The sequence below is a fragment of the Ranitomeya variabilis genome, chromosome 2 (assembly GCF_051348905.1).
Source record: "Ranitomeya variabilis isolate aRanVar5 chromosome 2, aRanVar5.hap1, whole genome shotgun sequence".
Taxonomy (NCBI): domain Eukaryota; kingdom Metazoa; phylum Chordata; class Amphibia; order Anura; family Dendrobatidae; genus Ranitomeya; species Ranitomeya variabilis.
The window spans coordinates 635,344,970-635,362,973 of record NC_135233.1 but is presented as its reverse complement, the minus strand read 5'-3'; the positions used below and the strand labels follow the sequence as shown (position 1 = coordinate 635,362,973).

General features: G+C 45.4%; 1 protein-coding gene across 6 annotated transcripts in view; it reads right to left on the bottom strand.

Moving 5' to 3' along the window:
* CEP170 (centrosomal protein 170) overlaps window positions 1-18,004 on the bottom strand; it is a 208,777-nt gene that overhangs the window by 164,394 nt on the left and 26,379 nt on the right. For all 6 annotated transcript variants that reach the window (XM_077289094.1, XM_077289089.1, XM_077289093.1 and 3 more), the window contains exon 2: window positions 4,878-5,022. In XM_077289094.1, the coding sequence (XP_077145209.1) occupies window positions 4,878-4,982 (105 nt within the window). In that variant the 5' untranslated portion in view covers window positions 4,983-5,022. The remainder of the gene's footprint in view (window positions 1-4,877; window positions 5,023-18,004) is intronic.

Below are 18,004 nucleotides of genomic sequence, written 5' to 3'. Positions count from 1 at the left end.
GGCTGGTATTCTCAGGCTGGTAAGGGGCCATTGATATAGGCCGCCCCAGCCTAAAAATAGCAGCCCGCAGATGCCCAATAAAGGCGCATCTATTAGATGCGCCAATTCTGGCGCTTTGCCCGGCTCTTCCCACTTGCCCTGTAACGGTGGAAAGCGGGGTAATAAGGGGTTAATGTCACCTTCCTTTTGTAAGCTGACATTAAGCAGGCTTAGTAATGGAGAGGCATCAATAAGACACCTATCCATTACTAATCCTATAGTAATTAAAGGGTTAAATAAAAACACACACATGCAGAAAAAAGTATTTTAATGAAATAAAACACCACACAGTTCTGACCATATTTTTATTATTCTGCCATTCCAAAGCGAAGCCATCGATCTTCTGTAATAAAAATAAAATAAAAAAGCAAAAGTATACTCCCTGATCCGCCGCAGTCCAATATAACGAGTGTCCCACGTGGTATCTGGGGGAGATAAAGCTTATAACCAGGAGAGCTGCTAATGTGACCGCTCCCGGCTGTAAGCTACTGGGGAATGAATGAGACGGAGCGGGCGCAGGCTCAGTCACCAGCGGTGACGTCACCGAGCCGGCGCTCCCTCACAGCCTGACCTGACGTAACCTGTGGACCGTGGGAAAATGCCAGAGAAGAGGAAACCGCAGGTAATGTATCGATCTGTTCTATCAATCGATCTGTTCTATCAATTATCTATTCATTCTATCTATTCATTCTATCTACAGGAAGTTGTTTTTTTTCTCTGTGTGCACTCAACTTTATTGGCATGCGCAAAGAGAAAAAAAAAGCATGAAAAAAACGCACCAAAACGCACCTAAACCTGCGTTTTTGGCGCAGCTTCTTTCCTGCCAAAATGATCAGGTTTTGCTGCAGAAAAAAACGCCCTGTGTGAAATTACCCTTAGGCTATGTGCACACGTTGCGGATTGAGGTACAACAACTATAACAATAAATAACATTTATCATGCAGGCGCTATAGCCTGATACGATGTATGATATGCGTCTATTCATTATACAGTATTTAGGCATTTTGTTTTGTTGGCAAAAAAAAACCAAACAAAGATCTTAGTCGCCTGCGCAGAAGGATCTCTTGCGTTCCGATAGATGCTACTGCACAGGCGCCATCTTGATGGAGTCTAATTTTTTTTTTTCTCTAGCAAAATGGCACCGGCGGCGCCTGCGCAGTAGCATCTATTGGAAGGTGATAGAAGCTACTATGCAGGCATTGCTGCCGGCATCATTTTAATGGGAAAAAATTCAGTAATTGAAAAAATATAAAGAATTAAATTTTGTTAAAAAAATATCATTTGTTTACAATTTAGTAAAATATGAAAAATAATTTTAAAATTTTGGTATTTCCACTTTTAAACATTAGGGGGAGCAGCTACTGAAATTTGACAAAAACCTAGTGTACAACAGCTCACAGGTGTGATGTCTCCTCTCCTACCCTTCTGGGGGTTTGCTAAGGGATAAGAGAGGATGACATTTAGGATCACAGTGCGGAGCCATTTTGTTAGTGACAGCAAAGTTAGGGTATGTACACACGTTGCAGATTTCCTGCGCAGAAACGCTGCAGATCCGCAGGTGATTTACAGTACAACGTAAATCAATGGAAATTCTGTGCTGATGGTGCGGAAAATTCCACACGGAAAACGCAGCAGATTAAAAGAAGGAGCATGTCATTTCTTTGTGCAGGTCTGCAGCGTTTTGTACCCATTCCATTATAGAAATCCGCAGCGGTAAAAACGCATGAAATCTGCACAAAAACGCATAAAATCAGCATAAAAAACGCGCAGATTCTGACCTGCGTTTTCTGCCAAGAGATACAGAATCCGCACAGAAAATTCCAGAGGCAAATCCGCAACGTGTGCACATAGCCTTATACTGACAAGTAGACGGTCACCGAGGATGGCAGGCAGCAAGGATTCTTCACACTCACTGAGGTTCACACACTCACATGCTCAACGCTTACACTCACACACACACTCACGCTCACACACTCACATGCTTACACACTCACATGCTCACACGCTTACTCACACGCGCTCACACATACGCTCACACTCACACGCTCACATCCGCTTACGCACATGCTCACTCACACGGTCACACGCTCACACTCACTCACTCACTTAAGCACTCGCTCACACGCCCATGCTCACACACACACACACGCTCACTCTCATGCCCACTCACATGCTCACCCTCACACGCTCACTCACGCTTACGCACACGCCCTCACACTCACACTTTCACTCACACACAACATGCTCATACTTTGGCGCTCACACACACATGCTCACACTCACATGCTCACACTCAAACTCACGCTCACACATGCTCACTCATACTCACGCTCACACTCTCCAGCTTACACACCCAAGCTCACACACCCACGTTCACACACTCACTCATACACTTACGTACACATACGCTCACACTCACACATGCTCACGCTCTCACTCACATGCTCACACACTCACACGCCCAAACTCGTACACTCACACGCACGCTCACACTCACATGCTCACGCTCTCACACGCCCAAACTCTCACGCTCACACTCTAGCGCGCACATTCTCACACGCACACACTTACACACACGCTCATACACTCATACTCACACACACACACACTCACGCTCACCCACACTCACTCTCATTCACTCACCCTGACATGCTCACGCTAACACTCACATGATCACTCGCACTCGCTCACACTCTTATGCTCACTCTCACGCTCAGAATCACACACACAGACACGCTCACATGCTCAGACGCAAGCGCTCACGCTGACACGCCCACGCTCACTATCACACACACACTGACACGCTCACATGCTCAGACGCAAGCGCTCACGCTCACACTGACACTCACATGATCACTCACACGCACTCACACTCTCACAAACGCTCACAATCACACATACACTGACACGCTCACATGCTCAGACGCAAGCGCTCACACTGACACGCCCACACACACTTACACACTCACGCGCTCACATTGACACACCCACACTGACACACAGCCCGACTCCCTCAATACTAAGCCGATACATAAATGCAAACACACAGAAACCTATGCACACATTGTCACCAGCTTAGCCTCGCTCTTCCCACTTGCCCTGGAGCGGTGGCAAGTGGGGTTCATATTTGTGGGGTTGATGTCACCTTTGTAATGTCAGATGACATCAAGCCCACAGGTTAGTAATGGAGAGGCATCAATAAGACACCTATCCATTACTAACCTCATAGTGATCGTGTATAAAAACACACACACAAAGAATAAAGTCCTTTATTTGAAATAATGACAAACTGCTTTAGTAATCTTAATTAAACCATAGTCACCGAACGCCTAATCCACCAAAGCCATTGTCTCCTGCAACAAAAATAAACTACAATATTCCTCACTTGTCCACAGAAAAGATAATCCATAATGTCCCACGATGATCCTGATCACTTTGAGAGCAAGCACATCAGTGATGTGACTGCTCTCAAAGACAGCCAGCGATACACTGACAGAAGGTAATCACTCCCACAGTGTATCACTGAGCCGCCGTGAGAGTTCACCGGAGTTCATCACCCCATTTCATGAATATTAATTTCTCTTAAGTATCGGCACACGTGACCGCCGGCAGCTGCAGGAAGGCTCCGGCTCACACTGTGCTCGCTAGAGAGCAATGAATACTCAATGCTTTGCGCGCACATAGTCCCGGCGTGCAGAGCAGTGAGTATTCCGGCAGCTGCCCTTCAGCTTCCGAGCAGCGCATGATGTCCCCTTGCCATGCGCTGCTTACAAACATAAAGCAGTTGCTGGAATTGGAATAGGACTCTGCGAGGGAGCGCAGGGAAGGTAAGTGTAACGGTTTGTTTTTTTAATGTTCTCTGATGGGGCCATGCATACCAGGATGGGGGTGGGAGCTAATCATAAGGATGGGGCCATGCATACCAGGAGCGGGGTTTGGGGCCAATCATACCAGACTAAGGATGGGGCCAATCATACTAGGATAGGGATGAGGGGGACCATTCCTACCAGGATAGGGATAAGGGGGCATGCATACCAGTCTAGGGATGAGGAGGCATGCATACCAGGATGGGGATGAGGGAGCCATGCATACCAGGGTAGGGATGGGGGGCCATGTATACCATGATAGGGGATATTAAGTACAGAATTGACCACATTTTTTGCTTTAATTTTTTTCCGAATTTCCTCCTCTAAAACCTAGGTGCATCTTATGGTCCGGTGCAACTTATAGTCCGTAAAATACGGCAATACAACAGTCCTACTCACCAGAGATAAGGAGATTGCATTGCTCTGAGCGGTTCAAGAGGCAACTTGAGAGTACCCCTTTAAAAAGTGGGGGAAAAATTAAATTATTTTTCTTGGTATTTTTTTTTTACTTGCCAAAAACCTGGCATTTGTACAGGGTATGTAGACTTTTTATATCCATCTTAAGTAAATTTGTTTCACCGTTATATTGTTACAGATATGGCTTTTTACAGGTAGTATTTGGGGTTTCTTGGGTTTGTTATTTACAATATACAAAAAACAGAAATATAAACTTTTTTGTTTTGAAAATAAAACTGGTTTTATTATTTGATTAGTAAATAAATGGGCTAATCAGGGGGAGCCCGGGATTCACATACAGTTAAAAAAGTAACCCTTTGCAATCTGTAGGTTTTTTTTGTTTGTTTGTTTTACAATTAGTATATGATTTTTTTGCGGTCACAAAAGGCCAGAACAGACCACAGAGGGAAAGAATTTAGAATTATATTTTACAACATATTTCCCCATTACTGGACAAGCGCATTGGAGAAAACACTGGATTATTATAGGCAGCAAAATAGTAAAGCAGTAACTTACCTGTAACATAAGCTCACAGTCATCTCTCCCAACAAAAATCATTTCCCTTGGGAGTCTATGTCGCGTGCCACCACTGCTCACTAAAAACCATGATGTCAAACTCATGTTTCAACTTCTGTTTTAATCTTTCATACGTGGAAATTCACTAAAAAACAAAGAATAGAACATAAACACATTTTTACATACAGTAAATATACCAGTTTGCATATGGGGTTCAAAAGCAGCTAAGATTTGTGTTTTGTATCATTTTAAGCACTTTCCGCCCCCGGACGTACACTACTGTCATGAAAACAATGCACTTCCCACCAATAGATGTAATATATTGATAGTGCAAGTACCAGTGCCAGCTGTGCCATACAGCTGTCGGTCCATTCTTGCGGCCACGACAATGCCAATCTCAGTCAAGAAAGGGAGGGAGCACCGTTTGTCTTTTTGAACACAAGATTGGGTGGAATCAATGGCGGGCACCATGTCACGTCTGGAGACCCCCGATGTACCTAAACAGTGGAGAACCCCCAATTCTAACTCCAACCTTAACACAGCCCAAACCCCAACACACCCCTAACCCTAATCACAACCCTAACCCCAACCCTAACCATAACACCACCATAAGCCCCAACTGTAACGCCAACAAAACCGCAACCCCAAGAAAACCACAACCCCAACAAAACCGCAACCCAACACAACCCTAACCCCAACACAACCCTAGCACCAACCCTAACACTAACTGCAAAGAATGGAAAAAATTTTTTATTATTTTTATCTAACTAAGGCAGTAGCAAAGAGGGGTTTGATTTACAATTTTTTTTTATTTTGATCACTGCGATACGGTCTATTAACAGCGATCAAAAGGAACCAATAGGAAAAATCTATTGTTGCTGTGTACGGATTGGAAGATCTTGGCGAGTGCATTTCGCATGCGCCCGCCCTTTTCTTCCAGGAAGATGACGCGGAGGGCCGTGGACAGAGCTGGAGGGTCCTGGGATGGCGGAGGTACCAGGAGGGGGGCTAAGGGGACCCCATTTCTCTCTACTCTGATATGCTAAACCATATCAGAGGAGAAAAAATTGAATGGAAAAATCAGACTTTTTTTGTGATCGCCGTTATTTGGTGAATAACGGCGATCACGTGACTGGGGACGGTAAAAATCGACCCAAATCATGTTCTCTGGGGAGCGCTATACACTTATTTCTCAGAGCTACTAAAAAGCGGAGCTGAGGAATAAGGCCCCTTAACTGCTGCCGTTAAAGGCATATTAGTCGTTGCAAAGGGGTTAAAGGGGTTGCCCTGTCAAAACCGCTAAGTCTGCAGTCATTTTGTGTGATTGCAGATTTATGAATCTCCCCAGCACATGCATTGTGCGCTGTGGGAATTTGCCGCTGTCCGTCCCGGGAACGAAGGGAAATACTCTAGCCCCAGATCACACAGAGTGACTGCAGACTTATTGTTTTTGTAGGGTAGGGTCTATTTTCTCCTGTTACCTTGTGAACATAAACGTTTTGGTCTAAAGTAAATTTGCGGGTGTTCAGTGGTGCGGGGGGCTCTGCCGACATTTTGTAGAAGCCCAGAGCCCCCGCACTTAAGCTACGTGGTTTACTCAGTGCCGAGATATCATCTTCCGAGATCTTGGTGCCGAGATCTCCATCTGAGCATGCGCCACCCATTTTCCCGAAGTCCACAGAACAGTAAACCATGTACCGTAAGTGCGGGGGTTTAACGTTATAAATTTCTGTGAAGCACCTGTGGGTTCAAGGTGCTCAACACACACCAAGATAAGTTCCCTAATGGGTCTAGTTTCCAAAAAGGTGTCACTTCTTGGAGGTTTTCACTGTTTAGGTACATCAGGGGCTCTCCAAACATGACGTGGCATCCGCTAATTATGCCAGCAAATTTTACATTCAAAAAGTGAAATGGCTCTCCTTCCCTTCCAAGCCCTGCCGTATGCCTAAACAGTGGATTTCCCCCACATATGGGGCATCAGCATGCTTAGGAGAAATTGCACAACAAAATGTATGGTCCATTTTCTCCTGTTACCCCTGCGAAAGTAAAAAAAAATAAAAAATAGGTCTAAAGGAACATTTTTGTGAAAGAAAAGTAAATATTTATTTTTTTCTTCCACATTCCAAAAGTTCCTGTGAAGCACCTGAAGGGTTAATGAACTTCTTGAATGTGGTTTTGAGTACCTTGAGGGGTGCAGTTTTTAGAATGGTGTCACTTTGGGGTATTTTCTGTCATATAGGTCACTTCAAAGTGGGGGGTTGTCCATAAAAAAATGTTTTTTCAAATTTTGTTGTAAAAATGAGAAATCGCTGGTCAACTTTTAACCCTTATAACTTCCTAACAAAAAAAAATTATGTTTCTAAAATTGTGCTGATGTAAAGTAGATATGTGGGAAATGTTATTTATTAACTACTTTGTGTGATATGACTCTCTGATTTAAGGTGATAAAAATTAAAAGTTTGAAAATTGCAAAATTTGAACCAAATTTCTGTTTTTTTTTTCACAAATAAACGCAAGTCATATCAAAGAAATGTTACCACTATCATAAAGTACAATATGTCATGAGAAAACAGCCTCAAAATCACTGGGATCGGTTGAAGCGTTCCAGAGTTACGACTTTATAAAGTGACAGTGGTCAGAATTGTAAAAATTGGCCTGGTCAGGAAGGTGAAAATAGGCTTCGGGGTGAAGCGGTTAAGTAAAATAAATGAAGTCAAGTCTTCAGGTCCAGATGCATTACATCCTTGGGTACTGAAGGAGATAGAGAAAATTATTGAAACAATCTGCATAATCTTTGAAAATTCTTGGAGAACAGAAATCCCAGAAGGCTGGAGAAGAGTGAATGTTGTACCTATCTTTAAAAAGGGAAAGAATGTGGATCCAGAAAACTATTGGCCAGTGAGCCTTACTTCTATACCAGGAAAGATCTTTGAACAAATTATTAACAACATATGCAAGTATCTGGGTGAGAATGAAGTGATTAACCACAGCCAGCAGGGTTTCCAACAAATAAGTCATGTCAGACGAACTTAATTTCCTTCTATGACCGAATATCTGACTGGGTGGATCAGGGAAAAGCCGTAGATATTGCATATCTTGACTTCAGCAAAACATTTGACAAAGTATCTCATACCATCCTTATTGAAAAATGACCAACTATGGAATGGACAAGGCAACTGTTAGGTGGATTCATAACTGTCTTAGTGATTGGACCCAAAGACTGGTCATACATGGCTGCATATCCAGTTGGAAGTATGTCTCAAATGAGTACCACAGGGCTCTGTCCTGGGCCTGTATGAAGGAATTGAGGGTAAACTGATTAAATTTACTCATGACACAAAAGCTAATGCTAGATAAGACAGGGGTTTCAAAAAGATCGAAAACTGGAACTGTGGGCACCAACAGAATCGTCTTTAACAGGGAGAAATGCAAAGTCCTACATTTGGGCAAGAAAAATGAAAAAAGCATATACAGAATGGGATGAATAGGGCTGTGCAACAGTACATATGAAAAAGACGTGGTATACTAATAGATCACAGACTAAACATGAGTCAACAGTGTGATGCAGCAGCAAAAAAGGCAAATACAGTTCTACGATGTATTAAGAAAAGCACTGGGTTTACATCACGTGAAGCAATTATCAACCTCTACTCTTCTTTGGTCAGGCCTCGTCTGGAATACTGTGTCCAGTTCTGGGCACGACAATTTATAAAAGACCTGAACAAACTGACCAGTCTGCAAACAATGTCCGGTTAGAGGATTTGGGAATGTGTAGCTTGTTAGGCTGTGTGCACACGATGCGGAATTAGTGCGGATCCGCAGCGGATTTTTCCGCGCAGAAACACTGCAGTTCCGCACAGTGATTTACAGTACAATGTAAATCAATAGAAAAAAAAAAAAGCTGTGCTAATGGTGCGGAAAATTCCGCATGAAAACCGCTGCGGAACAAAAGAAGTAGCATGAAAACCGCTGCGGAACAGAAGAAGTAGCATGCTACTTCTTTTGTGCGGAACTGCAGCGTTTCTGACCCTTTCCATAATAGAAATCCGCAGGGGTAAAAAAAATGCAGAAAATATGCACAAAATCAGCATCAATTCCGCATCAAAACCGCACAAAATCTGCATAAAATCGGCGGCAAATCCGCTCCTGCGTTTTCTGCCAGGAGATGCGGATTTTGTGCGGAGAATTCTGCAGCCCAATCCGCAACGTGTGCACACAGTCTAAAAGAGAAGACTAAGAGGAGAGTTAATAGCGGTCTACAAATATCTCAAGGGCTGTCACACTATAGATGGATCATCTTTATTCACATTTGCACATGGAAACATGAGAAGCAATGGGATGAAACTAAATGGGAGGAGACACAGATTAGATATTTAAAAAAACGGTTTGGCAGTGAGGGTGATCAATGAATGGAACAGGCTGCCACTAGAAGTGGCGAGTTCTCCTTCAATGGAAGACTTCAAACTATGGCTGGACAGACATCTGTCTGAGGCGGATTTAAAATCTGCATCTGTGCGCCCTGCGTTTCATCCGCATGCGTACCAAGCTTTAACATGATGTACGCATGGACATGCGTTTGCATGCTTTCGCTTGCTGATGCGTACGCATGTGTCGTTTCGAGGTGTGCTGTGGGGTGCGGTGAATGCAACATGTTGCATTTTTGGAGGCGTCAAAAATCTGTCAAATATGCGCATGCAGATGAGTGCGTAAAAAAAAAGCATTACTGTCTATGGGAACGCATGCGTACAAATGTCCTTGCGTACGCATGCGTTCGATGCGCTTGCGTACTTCGGACTGTGCATGTCCAGAAAATGATTGAGACACGCCCATTGAGACATGCCCTCCTGGAAATATCGAATGCATGCGCATAAAAAACACAAACGCAGGCAAAAAACGCATACAAACGCATGCACACGCAACTTTTTTTGCCCTCATGCACAAGCTGATGCGGATACAAAACGCTGCGTAAACATGCATTTGCATGCGTTTGCTTAAGCAGATGATAAGCTACGCACATATACGCAAATGTGAACTTAGCCTGAGATGGTTTAGTGAATCATGCGCTGCATTGAGCAGGGGGCTGGACACGATGACCCCAGAGGTCCCTTCCAACTCTAACATTCTATGATTCTATGATTTGTTTGATCTGAAACATTTAAGTGTGAAAAACATGCAAAAGAATTGGAAATCAGGAAGGAGGCAAATACTTTTTCACAGAACTGTATGTCCTGTTGTGTATAAGTATGTGACTTCAGGCAGGGGTCACACTTGTGAGTGCAATGCGAGAAACTCGCATGAGTCTCTAGCATCAATACCCGGCACTGCCGGCGGCGGTTCGGAGCGGAGTGTTCAGCTGCATAGAAATACATGCAGCCGCACGCTCCGGTCCCGAGTGCCGGCGGCAGTGCCGGGTATTGATGTGAGAGACTTGCGCGAGTTTCTCGCATTGCACTCACAAGTGTGACCCCGGCCTTATACAGAGCCTGAAGAGACCTGAGTAGTCTGGAAAGCTTGCCATTTGTTACCATCTTTTCAGTTAGTCACTAAAAGGCATCAACCACTGAGGACTCAAATTGTAAGATCAAAATTGTCAATGCAAGTATACAATAATAAATAGTGGTATTGTTATGATAAAAAATTGCACAGTAATCGGATATCATCTGAGTGTGCCACAATTTTGACAAATGATAAAAACTGACACAAATAAGACCAAACTCTGATGAAAATCACTGATAAAACTTGTTCCATTTTTCTTGCAGATGAACATAAATGTCTGAAGCCTCATTCACATGTCCGTGTTTAACCCCTTCACGACCTTAGATGTATCCATACGTCCAGGTTGGGAAGGACACCCCCCCCCCCATGTCCTGGCGGGGCCCATACCGCCCCTGGCATTTTAATCCCCTAAATGCTATGATCGTAGTCGATCGCAGCATTTAGAAGGTAGTGAGAAGGAGGGGGCTCCCTCTCCTCTCTGATCTGCACTCCCGCGACAATATCACGAGGGGCCGATCGTTGCCATGGTGACCAGACGTCATTATAACGACAGCGCAGAGCTTGGTCTAACAAGCTGCAACACCGACAGTTAATAAAGTACTAAGCAAAAAAAAAAGTTATTAAAAAAAAATATATCTACTATATAATTGTCTAAGGGTCACTTCCGTCTTTCTGTCTGTCTGTCACGGATATTCATTGGTCGCGGCCTCTATCTGTCATGGAAATCCAAGTCGCTGATTGGTCGCGGCAAAACAGCCACGACCAATCAGCGATGGGCACAGTCCGGGGGAATAATGGCCGCTCCTTACTCCCCGCAGTCAGTGCCCGGCGCCCGCATACTCCCGTCCAGTCACCGCTCACACAGGGTTAATGCCAGCGGTAACGGACCGCGTTATGCCGCGGGTAACGCACTCCGTTACCGCTGCTATTAACCCTGTGTGTCCTCAACTTTTTACTATTGATGCTGCCTATGCGGCATCAATAGTAAAAAGATCTAATGTTAAAAATAATAAAAAAACAAAAAACCTGCTATTCTCACCCTCCGTAGTCCGACGATGCGCTCGCGCCTGCCGCCAGCTTCTGTTCCCAGAGATGCATTGCGAAATTACCCAGAAGACTTAGCGGTCTCGTGAGACCGCTAAGTCATCTGGGTAATTTCGCAATGCATCCTGGGAACGGAAAATGGCGGCAGCCGCGCGCGTATCGCCGGAGCTTCGCTGGATCCCAGGTGGTGAGTATATAACTATTTTTTATTTTAATTATTTTTTATAACAGGGATATGGTGGCCACACTGCTAAATACTGCGGGGGCTGTGTGATATACTGCGGGGGCTGTGCGATATACTGCGGGGGCTGTGCGATATACTGCGGGGGCTGTGCGATATACTGCGGGGGCTGTGCGATATACTGCGGGGGCTGTGCGATATACTGCGGGGGCTGTGCGATATACTGCGGGGGCGGTGCGATATACTGCGGGGGCGGTGCGATATACCGCGGGGGCGGTGCAATATACTGCGGGGGCTGTGTGATAATACTGCGGGGGCTGTGTGATATACCGCGGGGGCTGTGTGATAATACTGCGGGGGCTGTGTGATATACCGCGGGGGCTGTGTGATATACTGCGGGGGCTGTGTGATATACTGCGGGGGCTGTGTGATATACTGCGGGGGCTGTGCGATATACTGCGGGGGCTGTGCGATATACTGCGGGGGCTGTGCGATATACTGCGGGGGCTGTGCGATATACTGCGGGGGCTGTGCGATATACTGCGGGGGCTGTGCGATATACTGCGGGGGCTGTGCGATATACTGCGGGGGCGGTGCGATATACTGCGGGGGCGGTGCGATATACCGCGGGGGCGGTGCAATATACTGCGGGGGCTGTGTGATAATACTGCGGGGGCTGTGTGATATACCGCGGGGGCTGTGTGATAATACTGCGGGGGCTGTGTGATATACCGCGGGGGCTGTGTGATATACTGCGGGGGCTGTGTGATATACTGCGGGGGCTGTGTGATATACTGCGGGGGCTGTGTGATATACTGCGGGGGCTGTGTGATATACTGCGGGTGCTGTGTGATATACTGCGGGGGCTGTGTGATATACTGCGGGGGCTGTGTGATATACTGCGGGGGCTGTGATATACTGCGGGGGCTGTGATATACTGCGGGGTCTGTGTGATATACTGCGCACTGCGGGGGCTGTGTTATACTGCGGGGGCTGTGCTATATACTACATGGGCAGTGTGATATACTGCGTGGGCTGTGTGATATACTGCGGGGGCTGTGTGATATACTGCGGGGGCTGTGCTATATACTACATGGGCTGTGTGATATACTGCAGGGGCTGTGTGATATACTGCGGGGGCTGTGCTATATACTACATGGGCAGTGTGATATACTGCGTGGGCTGTGTGATATACTGCGAGGGCTGTGTGATATACTACATGGGCAATGATATATACTGCGTGGGCTGTGTTATATACTGCGTGGGCTGTGCTAAATACTACGTGCCCTGTGTTATATACTGCGTGGCCTGTGTTATATACTGCGTCGCCTGTGTTATATACTGCATGGCTGCTATATACTGCGTCGGCTGTGTTATATAGTGTTTGGGCTGTGTTATATACTGCGTGGCCTGTATTAACGCATCGGGTATTCTAGAATATGTATATATTGTAGTGTTTCACCCACTATGTGTCTTGGGGGACACTCACTTGGCATAGGATTCAAGCACTCAGGCACGGTACCTCACACAATTCAGCCCACATGGTTTATTTAAACTCCGCATAAACCAGATAGGTTACAGTCCGTTTCATTACAGCCACGAAACATTATAGGACATCAGTCAGTTCATGTAGCAGATAGGCTTCTCTGCCGTATATTATAATCCCCTTGTCAGGGGTTACCTTTCAGGAGTTCCACTCCTCACGCTGACTTCACGTCAGTCCCAGGTCCTCAACACAGACCATCCAGGTCTACGGTCTCTAGGTGCTTCCATGACCTACAGCACATAGGCCACTCAGTGCCAAAGCCCAACTATGTGCTATTCAGGAATTCCAACACAGGCTTCCAGGGCCTTGCACTTGGACCATTCAGATCCAAACACAGGAACCATGTGACCCACACCGTGGTCACATTATGTACCCTTAACCACTCCCTTGGATGGGAGTGTAGATGTGTGGCTAGTTTGTCCCGCCCATCTCACACAACTAGCCTAGTAAGTCTCCCTTGACTATTATACAACACTACACAAACTCTTGAGGGACTACAGGTCCCAGAACAACCACGTTACATCAGACTTACCACGCAGACTCCCTCTGCGACACATATCGGCCATTCACAACACTGCCTCCACGTGCATCTTGAAGTGCACACACAGCGCCCCCTGGCTGTAACATTGGTCACTGCACCACAGTATGTATATAGCAGCCACATAGTATATAGCACAGGCCATGTACTATTTGTCTGCTGTATACTACATGGCTCCTATATACTACGTGGCCTGTGCTATATACTATGTGGCTGCTATATACATACATACATACATATTCTAGAATACCCGATGCGTTAGAATCGGGCCACCATCTAGTCTACTATATAATTGTCTAAGGCTAGGTTCACATTGCGTTAGGGCAATCCGTTAAGCGCATAGCGCTAGCGAATTGCGCTAACGCAATGCTTCTCTAGGGTCCGCGTTCGGCGTCCCCGCTAGCGCAGATCCCCGATCTGCACTAGCGAGGAACGGACCTCGGGCGCGCCGCGGACGCTGCAAGCAGCGTCCGAGGTCCGTCACTCAAATGACGCGACATCGCTAGCGCCCGCCCAATGTGGGCGTGCGCTAGCGATGCGCTCACCATTACAGGCTATGGCGGCGTTAACGGACTACGTTAACACCGCGTTATGCCGCGGTGTAACGTAGTCCGTTAAACGCGGTCACATAACGCAATGTGACCCTAGCCTAAGGGTCACTTCCGTCTGTCTGTCCTTCTGTCTGTCACGGATATTCATTGGTCGCAGCCTCTGTCTGTCATGGAAATCCAAATCACTGATTGGTCGTGGCAAAACGCCCACGACCAATCAGCGACGCGCACAATCTGGAAGAAAAAGGCCGCTCCTTACTCCCCGCACTCAGTGCCCGGCGCCCGCATACAACCCTCCGGTCACCGCTCACACAGGGTTAATGCCGGTGGTAATGGACCGCGTTATGCCGCGGGTAACGCACTCCGTTACCGCCGCTATGAACCCTGTATGACCAAGATTTTACTATTGACACAGCCTATGCAGCGTCAATAGTAAAAACATCTAATGTTAAAAATAATAAAAAAAATAAAAAATCATTAGATACTCACCTTTCGCCGCCTTTCCTTCTCCTTGCAATGCTCCGGCCGGTCCATGCAAGCGGCACGTTCCGGTGGCAAGGATGGTCTGGGAGAAGGACCTGCCATGACGTCACGGTCATGTGACCGCGACGTCATCACAAGTCCTGCGCGCCTGCGCGAGCAGGACCTGCCGTGACGTCACGGTCATGTGACCGCGACACGGTCATGTGACCGCGACACGGTCATGTGACCGCGACGTCATCACAGGTCCTGCGCGAAAAGGACCTGCCATGACATCACGGTCACGTGACCGCGACGTCAACACACCCTGGGACCAGAAGCAGCCGCCTGCACCCCACACAGGCGACAGAACTACAACGCGCCTGCGGAAGGTGAGTATATGTTTATTTTTTTAACCTGTGACATACGTGGCTGGGCAATAAGCTACGTGGCTCTGTGCTGTATACTACGTCACTGGGCAATATACTACGTGGCTCTGTGCTGTATACTACGTGGCTGGGCAATATACTACGTGGCTGGGCAATATACTACGTGGCTGGGCAATATACTACGTGGCTGGGCAATATACTACGTGGCTCTGTGCTGTATACTACGTCGCTGGGCAATATACTACGTCGCTGGGCAATATACTACGTCGCTGGGCAATATACTACGTGGCTGGGCAATATACTACGTGGCTGGGCAATATACTACGTGGCTGGGCAATATACTACGTCGCTGGGCAATATACTACGTGGCTGGGCAATATACTACGTGGCTGGGCAATATACTACGTGGCTGGGCAATATACTACGTGGCTGGGCAATATACTACGTCGCTGGGCAATATACTACGTCGCTGGGCAATATACTACGTCGCTGGGCAATATACTACGTGGCTGGGCAATATACTACGTGGCTGGGCAATATACTACGTGGCTGGGCAATATACTACGTGGCTGGGCAATATACTACGTGGACATACATATTCTAGAATACCTGATGCGTTAGAATCGGGCCACCATCTAGTATATATATATTTATCTACTTAATAATATGTATTGTACCCATAAATAAACCTTTTTGTGAAAAAAAAAGTACACATCTGGTATTGTTTCGTCCGGAACAATCCGACTTAACTTACAAAACTGACCACTGGTTAACCCCTTCAGTGAACACCGTAAAAAAAAAATGAGGCAAAACCATGCCTTTTAATCAGACCACCGAACTGAAAGTGGAATAAAAATGCAATCAAAAAGACGAATATAAAAAAAATAAAAAATAGTATCTCTGAAAACTTCACTTTGTCCCGCAAAAAAACAAGCCGCCATACAGCTCAATCAGCGTAAAAATAAAAGTTACAGCTCTCAGAATAAAGCAATGCAAAATAAAATTATTTTTTCTATAAAATAGTTTTATTGTGCAAAAGTGCCAAAGCGTAAAAAAATAAATAAAAGTGATATCACTGCAATCATACCAATCCGAAAAATAAAGCCACCTTATCAATTTTACTACATGAGGAACGGCATTAAAAAATAAATAAATAAATTAAAAAAAAACAATTCCTGCCACCCAAAAATCATAATAGAAAGTGGTCAAAAAAATGTTATGTGACCGAAAATGGAACAAGTAAAAACAGTAAATTGTCCCACAATATTGGCCAAAATATGACAATTATAGATCTCAAAATATGGCGATACAAAAGTTAGTTTTTGCAACAAAAAAAAAAAGCATCTTTTAGTGTGTGACCGCAGTCCAACATAAAAAAACTATATAAATCTGGTATCACTGTAGTCACACCGACCTGAGGAATAAAATCGCCTAATCACTTACGATATACAGCACGAGGAACGGTGTAAAAAAATAAATAAAACAAGTTCTGCATCTGCTGTTGATTTTTTTCATTCTGCCTTCTAAATATCGCAGTAAGGCTTGGCACACATTTATCCTGCGCTCTGTAATGAGCGCTTACACTGGGGTTTCCGTGTAAATCTCGGAAATAAGTAATTCAGGCGGAAACGAGGCAGATGGATGCACTGTGGATGCCGTCCGACACGTGATCTGGCGGTGTCAGTCGTTTTAGCCGTAAACAAAAGCGCGGTACCCGAGTTTTATGCACTTCTGGAAAGAAGGACACACACCGCTGAACAGAGGCCAGACGGAGTCCAGAGTTACTCTGCTGCCTCATTATAGTGAATGGATCTTTCGGGGGTTTCATCTGAGTCACGTCACTTGGAGATTAATAAATGTGATCCCAAACGTTATGTAAAATGTTCCCAATAAAGGCTTCAAATCAATCCACAAAAATAGCAAGCCGCCACTCAGGTCCGTCATCTGTTACTGGAAATATAGGGGCTTCCACGTTACTGGTAGCACAAAGGCTCTGGAAAAGCGAAATGGCTCCTCACCCCCAAAACAAATTCAGCTTTGTAATTTTCACTCAGCAACATCCACTGCTGCTTGTTTCTGGAAAACACACATGGAGTCAAAATCTTCACTACACCTGTAGATAAATTCCCAAAGGCAAATAAATCTGCTCTGTCCCTCCCGAGTCTCGCAGTATGGCTAAGCAGTACTGTACAGCCACATCTGGGGCATTTCTACATTCTGCAGAAAATGAGTGACACATTTTGGTGCCATTTTTACCCATTTTCCTTTGTGCAAATGTAAAGTCTGGGGTTAAAATACATTTTTTGCGATAAAAAATGTTATTATTTGTTCTTCACTGCACAATGGCATGAAATTCTGTAACCCACCTGTAGTGTCAATATTATCACTGCACCACTAGATTAATTCATTGACAGGTGTAGTTTGTAAAATGGGGTCACTTGTGGTGGGGGTCCCACTGTTCTAACACCTCAGGGGCTCTCCCATGGCACCAGTAAACAATACCAGTAAAATCTGCACTAAATTACGGTGCTCCTTCCCTTCTGGGTTTAGCACAGTGCCTCAAAAGTAGTTCCAGATTACATGTAGCGTATTGGCACATTCAGGAGAAATTAAAAAATTGGGGCTAAAACAACATTTTAGCTGTAAAAATGTAATTATTCTTTCTTCATTGCCCAATAGTATAAATTTCTGTGAGGCACATGTGGTGTCAACATGATCACTGCACCCCTAGATGAATTCATCGAGAAGTGTAGTTTGTAAAATTGGGTCACTTATGGGGGGTTCTGCTGTTCTGGCACCTCAGGGGCTCTGCCAATGTGAGATGGCACCCTAAAACTATTCCAGCAAAATATGAACTCCAATATGGTGCTTCTTAACTTCTGAGCTTTGCACTGTACCTCAAAAGTAGTTTTCCCCCACATAT